This window comes from Ochotona princeps, chromosome 16 (genome assembly GCF_030435755.1).
Source record: "Ochotona princeps isolate mOchPri1 chromosome 16, mOchPri1.hap1, whole genome shotgun sequence".
Taxonomy (NCBI): domain Eukaryota; kingdom Metazoa; phylum Chordata; class Mammalia; order Lagomorpha; family Ochotonidae; genus Ochotona; species Ochotona princeps.
In genome coordinates, this window is record NC_080847.1 from 45,614,724 (window position 1) to 45,623,265 (window position 8,542).

Consider the following 8,542-nt stretch of genomic DNA (forward strand, 5'->3'; position numbering starts at 1 on the left):
CTTAGGACCCCGCATCCACCTGGGAGACCCAGAAGAGGCTCCAGGCTCCTGGCTCCTGGCTTCGGATCAGCTCAGCTCCAGCCTCTGAGGCCACTTGGGAAGTGAACCAGTGGATGGAAGATCTTCCTCTCTGTCTCTTCTCCTTTCTATATACCTGACTTTGCAATAAGTTTGGGCCCAGCGCAATAGCATAGCAGCTAAAGTCCTCGCCTTGAATGTGCTGGTATCCCATATGGGCATTGGTTCTAACACCAGCAGCCCCACTTCCAATCCAGCTCCCTGCCAGGGGCCTGGGAAATCAGTCGAGAACGGTCCAAAGCCTTGGGACCCTGCACTCGTGTGGGAGACCAGGAAGAAGCTCCTGGCTCCTGGCTTCAGATTGGTGCAGCACCAGCCGTTGTGGCCACTTGGGGAGTGAAATCAGCGGATGAAAGATCTTTCTGTTTCTCCTCCTCTCTGTATATCTGACTTTCAAATAAAACTAAATAAATCTTTTTTAAAAATGAAGGGATGAAGAGGGAGAGGGAGGAGGAGAAGGAAGGAGTAAGAATTAAACTAACTAAATATGTGAAAAACCTCTATGATGAAAACTACAAAACATTAATAAAGGAAATAGAAGACGACCATAAAAAATGCAGAAACTTACCATGTTCGTGGAGTGGCAGGATCAACACCATCAAAATGACCATATTACCAAAGCAATATACAGATTCAATGCAATCTCAACCAAAATCCCAACAGAATTCTTCTCAGAAATAGAAAAGATGATACAAAAGTTCATCTGGAATCACAAAAGACCACAAATAGCCAAACCTATCCTGAAAAATAGAAATCAAGTTGGAGGAATCATAATTCCAGACCTCAAGACATACTACAGAGCAGTGGTTATCAAAACAGCCTGGTACTGGTGCAGAAACAGAGAAGAAGATCAGTGGAACAGAATACAAACACCAGAAGGGAATCCACACATGTATAGTCAACTAATCTTTGACAAGAAAACTGAAAACAATCCAGGTAAAAAGCCTGGTCTATTCAACAAATGCTGTTGGGACAACTGGATAGCAGCTTGCAGAATTACGAAGCAAGACCCACATCTGTCACATTATATGAAAATCAACTCTAACTGGCTCAAGGACCTAAATCTACACCCAGAAACCATTAAACTATTAAAGGAAAGCCTAGGAAGCACACTGCAAGATCTAGGAACAGGGAAAAGCTTCTTAGAAAAGACGCCAAAAGCACAGGCAATCAAAGTCAAAATGAACAAATGGGACTACATCAAACTGCAAAGCTTCTGTACAGCAAAGGAAACAATTAAAGTGAAGAAGCAACCAACAGAATGGGAGAAAATTTTTGCACACTACACAAGGGATAGGGGACTACTATCCAGGATTGACAAAAAGTGCCAGAAACCCAGGGACAGAAAAAAAAAAAAAAAAACACCCTGTAACAAAATGGGCAAAGGAAATGAACAGACATTTTCCAAAAGAACAGATTTAAATGGCTAACAGACATATGAAAAGATGCTCAGGCTCCACAGTCATGAGAGAGATACAAATGAAAATTACATTGAGGTACCACCTAACTCCAGTGAGACTGGCCTACATTCAGAACTCAGCTAACAACACCTGTTGGCATGGATGTGGGGAGAAAGGCACCCTCCTTCACTGCTGGTGGGAGTGTAGGCTAGTACAACCACTGTGGAAATCAATATGGAGAATGCTTGGAGAATTACAAATAAATCTACCATATGACCCAGCTATCCCGCTCCTAGGAATATACCCAATAGAAATGAAATCTACATGTGAGGAGGGGATCTGTAACCCTATATTTGCAGCAGCACAATCTACAATAGCAAAGACATAGAAACAATCTCGAGGTGCGTCCAAAGAGTGGTTAAAGAAACTGTGGTACATCTACTCCGTGGAATATTATTCAGCTATTAATAATGAAATTATACAATTTACAACTAGGTGGCCCCAACTAGAGACCGTTAAGCTCAGTGAAATGAGTCAATTACAAAAGAACAAATACCATATGTTCTCTCTTATATAAGGAAACCAGTATGGAAAATATAACTTCAATAATCTGATCCATACTGTTTTTGCTTTGTTTTGTTTTGGCTGCATCCCACGTGTTTTGATGCTTCTTATTTCAGTTTTATTTATTCCAAATACTCTTCTTTTCTCTTGTTGAATTCATTGCTGGCTCATGGATTATACGGTGACATCATTTTTTTCCCCAGAGACTTTTGTATCTCCTTTTTGTCACCCATGTGTTGGTTACTAACTGGTGTTTTTTTTCTTTTCATGGAGCTGTAATTTACTGTTGTTTTTCTAACTCATACCAGTTGTTGACCTTGTTGCATGGCTTCTCAGTTATGGAAATGTATAATGATGGAGTACTGGGATCTACCATATCCAGATGTGGGGGTATAATGCAATGTGCATCCTTGCTTCCAGAGGTAAGATGGATTCCCAATGAAACTGCTGGACAAGTGCAGACAATGGGATGCTGGACTGTCTTTGTACCAGCAATGTTGGGGTACACTTTAAAAATATCTGTCACCCTGGCAGACAAAAAGGCCTCCCCAGGTGCGGCTCGCTCTCTGGTCTCTCTGGTCTCTCCCTCTCTCTCTCTTCTCTCTCCTTTGTCCTCTCTTCTTTGCTCTCCCCTTCTTCCTTCTTTCCTGATCTTCACCACCTCTACCCTGTTCCTGCCCCGTTGGAATAAACCTCCTAAGATACCTCCTTGAAAAAAAAAAACCTGTCACTCTGCCTTCCCAGCAGAATGGTGGCAGGCAGGGGCTGGGGAGAGGGGCAAAGTTCCTATGGCCTAGGGAGAGTTTGTGCTTGCCGCGGTGACACAGTCCCAGGGCTGTAATGCAGCTGTGTTTACGGCCACTGTGAGCTTACCAACGATGAACACGGCCAGTTTTATCTTAAGCCTCAGCTGTATATTTTCGCCATAATTAAAAAAAAAAAGCGCGACACTGATAACCTGCCTGTGGCCCAGCGCTAGGGACATGAGGATCCCGTACCCCACGCCTTACCCCTCCAGAGTACCCCAGATGAAGCCGGAGGGGCCCCGGGTTTGTGGTCGGCGTTCACAGCCCCTCTCCCACTTCCCGGCAAGCAAGGACGGGGCTGCGGGCTCCTCGGGCCACATGGGACGCGGAGTTACCACGGCTACCAGCGCCCTGGCCTGGCTCCTCACCTGACGCCTGACCCTTTGCAGCACAACTCACTTGTTGCCCTTGTGGGCGCCGTAAGCGTTCACTCTCTTCCCAAAGCGCAGCCCCACGACGCCCCCACACCTCCATTCAGGAACCCCAAGAACCGATCGCGGGATCGGACCTCTGACGGGCGACCTGGAGGCGACTCCGGGGTGGATTGGTGACGCCTGTGCGCTGCGCGCGCCTGCGCAGTGGCCCGGGCCGCGCTCGCGCCGAGGGGGCTGCGGGAGCTCTTCTAGAAGAAGTGAGCGGGAGCGAGTGTCCGGCGGCTTCCCGCTTCGCTCACGGGCGCGCCATGGCGGACGAGGAGCTGGAGGCGCTGAGAAAACAGAGGCTGGCGGAGCTGCAGGCCAAGCACGGAGTGAGTGCACCCGGCGCCGCCCTCGCCCAAGGAGGAGGGCGCGGCCCCGGCGCCTCGCTGCCCGTGTCCCCGTCGCGTGGTGGGCACCGGCCACACGCTAGCCTGCCGGGCCGGGGAGCAGGGGGACTCGCCGAGCCGGCTTGCCCCTTAGTCCCTGGCAGCCTCACTCCCCCTGCCCGCCCCGCTGGGGCCCTCGATCGGAGCCAGCTGAAGGCAATTCGATAGAATTCAGGGACTGCCGCGGGGAGCAGGTGCCAGGAGCCTGGGCCATCGGGTATCTCGGACGCACAGCGGGGGCCCCGTGCCAGGGCGTCGAGATCTGGGGGTACCCTGACATCGGGGTGCCCTTAGGTGACCCTCGGGATGTTGACATCCCCGGGGGCGCTGTGGTCTGCGGGTGTCTTGAGATGACCTTTGGGGGTCCTGACATCCCAGCCCGCTGTGGTCTGGGGGTGCCCTGAAGTGACCCTGGAGGTCCTGACACCAGGGTGCCGTGGTCTGGGGGCGCCTGATGCCCAGGCAGGGTCGGTGCAGGGAGGACCCTCCTGCCCAGGTACTGTCTGTGCGCCCGAACATTCCATTCCATTGTGACTTTGGAAGCCCCAGGTTCTGCTTCCTAATGGTTTTCCCTTAACTTTGGGAAAGCACTGCTGGCTTGGTACATGTTCCAAACCAAGCCCTTCTAGTTTGATTGCCTCCATCCCTTTCTGTGAGGTGCATGGTAATGGTAACAATTATGATGTTTTTTGTTTTTAGGATCCTGGCGATGCAGCGCAACAGGAAGCAAAGCACAGGTGAGAAGTGGAAATCCGGCTTGGAGAGGGCTGGTTTTGACAGATACGTGCATGTGCTGGTTATTACAGTAGGCTGTGCTTTCAGCCATAAGTGATTATCAGGGTCATTTTATTGTTTAATAAAAGCCTAGGGAAACCCCCTAACTTGGATTGTGGTGGGTGCTTGTTTCCCTGGCTGTGATTTTGTTCAAATGAGCAAAGTCACAGAACCTCCTCCTGGAGGTGGTAGCCAGGTGTAAAAGTACTTGGTCAGTGAATACAATGTTTTCTTCTTTTATCCTACCAGTGATAAACACTGCCCAAGGGGATCTGTCCCTCAGGGGCAAGTTTATGACTGAATATCAATTATACTATCTCACTACTACTTTAAAATTGGTGGTAAAAACAAAAACAGGTCACCACAACTTCATTTCAGCAATTTCTGAGTAGACTGTTGTTTGCTGTCTCCTGCATCCTCTTCATCCTGGGGAACAAATCCTCCGGCTCTGGATCAAGGCCCGTCTCCCCCTCCTCCCCTCCGGCCACCTGTTAACGCCACCACTCTTTCAGCAAATACTTGCTGAACACTTGTGTCAGGCAGGGGTGCTGGGTCTCCAGAAACTGGCAGGGCCGAGGAGAGGAAATTAAGGAGAAAAGAATTTGGGATGCAAAAAGGAAGTAAAACTACCTGGTTTTCATTTATTCCAAGATGGACTTTTTTTTTTTTTTTAATAGTTTGGCATCTGAATTTGGGGTCAGCTATAAAACCTGAATTTGTATTCAGTGACTTTTGCCCTTGGTTTTTCCCCAGAGAGGATTTACCTCAGCCTCTGCTGCCACTTGGGCACATCCTGAGACTTCTTGAGTTAAAGCTACCACCCTGGTACAGTGGGTTCAAGTAACAACCCTGCAGAGCCTAAGCTCCAAGTTGAGATTCTTGAAATTCCCATGGGACCAATTTTTCTTTCCTTCCTGCACTCGGGGCCGTGAGCACACTGGTCTCCTTGCAGTCCTCTGCAGGGTTGCCTCGTGTGCCTGGTACTGATGATGGCTGTTGGTACCTCAGCGTCCACGAGTCTTCACTCGCAGACAGGTGCCTGCTACAGTGTATCTAAACATTGCTAACACCTTCTGTTCAGTGAGTGCAGTTACAGTAGCTAGTGGCAGGGCTGAGCTACTCCAGATCTGGAAGTGGGCTATGGAAGTGAGCTTTAAGTCACATTCCATGAAGGAAGGGATTCAGCACTGGGCACAGCCAGCCCCAGCTCTCCCTCTAATGGAGCCAAAGCATCTCTGCTGTTGGCCATGCTGTGTATTAAAGGGCTTTATTTATCGGGGGCAGGGAGGTCGGAATCTGCTACTTGAGTCACAGGAAGAAACAAGGATAGTTGCAAAGTAACCTAGCATCTTGAAACATAGGCTGTGGGTCAGGTGAGGCCACAGCTGCCTGTGTTTCTATCGCATAGCCTGCTGGGGCTCAGTATTTATTGTGAGGAGGTCACGTGGATTATCCCTCGGTCTTCCAAATGCCTGAATCCCTACCACACGTTTCTAGAACGTGTTGCTCACCCAGTACTTCCTAAGTCATTGGTAGTGGTGACTGCATTGAAGCCGCATTTCCCCTCCATCCTGGCAGGGTTACACCTTCACACTGTGAAGTTCTTTCTTTGAGAGCAGAGCACCCTCTATAGCAGTCTATGGATACGTGACTGACTTTTGTGTGCTTTTGATAGACATGCTGAGAGCTTCGTTTTAATTTTGTCTGTGTTTTTGTTGTAGGGAAGCAGAAATGAGAAACAGTATCTTAGCCCAAGTTCTGGATCAATCAGCACGGGCCAGGTGTAAGCATCTTCAGTTTCTTTTGTTTTCTACAAAAATTCTCTTTTTGTAAGACAGACATGCAGTTGTTGCTATCTGAATATTTGTTTAAGCTGAATTACTTGAGTCACTGTAAAAAGTTGTTTTGTAAACCTAGAGAAAAATCTGTTTTATTGTGAAAATTACTCCTAACCAAGGCAATATCCTCTAGGTGTACAGTTGATGAAACTCACAGGAAAGAGGTCTTGGTCAGTGTCAGTCACAAAGTGTTGCTGGTGTTCACGAGGTGGTAGGACTCTGAGGTACACTGCACTCTGAGTCTCGGATTTCCTTAATAAAAACCAGAGAGCCAAATGAGCCAATCAGCATGAACTAGTATCTTCCTATTTGAGTTTTAAAGAGGCAGCTGTGGTTGTATCTCCCTCACTACTACATGTTAACAGACAAATTGCCTTTCATAGGGCAGGGATAAGAGGAGCTGGGTACTGAGTTTAACAAGTTTAATGTAGGTTCCACCACTGCCTGCATGTGGCTTTGAGACTGACGTGACAGGACTTCTGTTTCTGAGGGCGACAGTTCTGTGCCATGCCTGCTTCACTGGGTGGTATATATGCAGGCTGTGCAGTCCTTGGAAATGTCAAGACAGTTCTCAGGTGCAATACTTGCATGTAGTTTTAACACCTTTTGCATATGTTTTTCGTTTTAGTAAGTAACTTAGCACTTGTAAAGCCTGAAAAATCTAAAGCAGTAGAAAATTACCTTATACAGATGGCAAGATATGGACAACTAAGTGGGAAGGTATGTTACCCTATTTTATCAAAACCTGCTTCCAAAGGTGGATTTTATATACATCAAATTATGGAATTCTTGCAGAAGCGTCCTGTGAAGAAATGTTTAAAGGAGAGCCTCACCATGCCCAGCATATGTGCTGCATTAACTGCCTTCCTAACATCCTTGGCCTCTCCCCTCCCTCACTCACTGTGGTGACTGACAGTCTGCTAGCTGAAACTGCTCCTGCACCGGAAACAAGGTTATCCATGACGCCAGTGAACATCCTGCCAGTGCAGGGCAGAGTTGGGCTGGTCACTGTGCTGCCATAATGCCGTGCAGCGTATTCTGTGAAGCCCAACTGCACTGCCAGACCTGCCACCCTCAGCCAATCCGATCTGTCCTTCCCCAGGGCTCCTCCTACTAGGAGGCACACGAGTGGGGGAGGTGAGGGTCAGTGATTCCTTCAGGACAGCAGAGGGGTCTGCACATGGGTGTGAATTAGAGAGATACAGCTGTTCTTAATATCCGTGTACTTTGAAAGAGTGAATTCTTTCTTTAAAAAAGTCCTGTTTTTCCTTCTGGTTCTCCTAGGTATCAGAACAAGGTTTAATAGAAATCCTTGAAAAAGTAAGCCAACAAACAGAAAAGAAAACGACAGTTAAAGTAAGTACCCCCCAAATTCGCATGGTGAAAGGATGGTAAATGTTGGTGTTGGACGTACACCCACCACATCAAAGTATCTCAACCCGCACATGTTCTCATTCTGTAACATGCGGTTTTGGAAAAAATGCTCATGAATATATTGACGGGGATGTAAGGCTCTTGTCTCCCCTTCCCACCCTCTTAGCTCACCGAGTTGCTTTAAGGTGCACAGAAGTATCTTACTAGAGAAGGCGGGTGTTTTTCTTCTCAGGAAATCTGAGTTACGGTTTTTCAAACATGCTCTAACATGATGCTCATTTCCTCTTCCCCCAGTTCAACAGAAGAAAAGTAATGGATTCTGATGAAGATGACGATTATTAACTAAAACAGTGTTCGGAAACTGGAGCTTAATGGAACAGATCTGGTTACATGTTTACTTTGTTTATTGTCTATATGCCTTTAAAAATAAACTTGTTATGCAAAATAGAGGAATTCATCAAGTTGTTTCAGACCTGTAGCCCAGTGACTGGAAGAGCAAAATTTTGACATTCCCTGCCCCCTCCTGCCAAAAGCTTTAAATGTGTAGCAACATAAATTTATGTTTTACAATAAATCAAATTTCTCTTTTACAACTTTAAATTTAACTATTGGTAGGCAAGTATCCCTAGCTTATACAGAAGCTTCCCCGGTTCTCTTCAGTGAGAAGATAGCGGTATCTAGCCACGTGGAATCGAGACCCACAAACGAAACTGAATCAGCTTTAACGCTGGAGCACAACTGATACTCCCCAGTCCAGGTGCTGAAAGCGAGGAAGCTGCTCTCTTCTTGCAGACAGTACTGAGAGTAAGAAACTCCTGGCTCTCATTTCTTTTATAACCTGCTTTTTGAGGCTGAGATTCATTTCTAACAAAAATCATTTCCATCTGAGACAGCCACAGCAAT

General features: G+C 47.2%; 1 protein-coding gene across 1 annotated transcript; it reads left to right on the forward strand.

The window, feature by feature from the left end:
* The first annotated feature begins 3,397 nt into the window (after positions 1-3,397).
* On the forward strand, positions 3,398-8,088 carry PDCD5 (programmed cell death 5). Its single transcript, XM_004595005.3, has 6 exons — positions 3,398-3,596; positions 4,353-4,390; positions 6,149-6,210; positions 6,894-6,985; positions 7,550-7,621; positions 7,934-8,088. Exons 1-6 carry the CDS (start codon positions 3,531-3,533, stop codon positions 7,979-7,981), a joined length of 378 nt encoding a protein of 125 aa, XP_004595062.1. The 5' UTR covers positions 3,398-3,530; the 3' UTR covers positions 7,982-8,088.
* Positions 8,089-8,542: the final 454 nt, after the last annotated feature.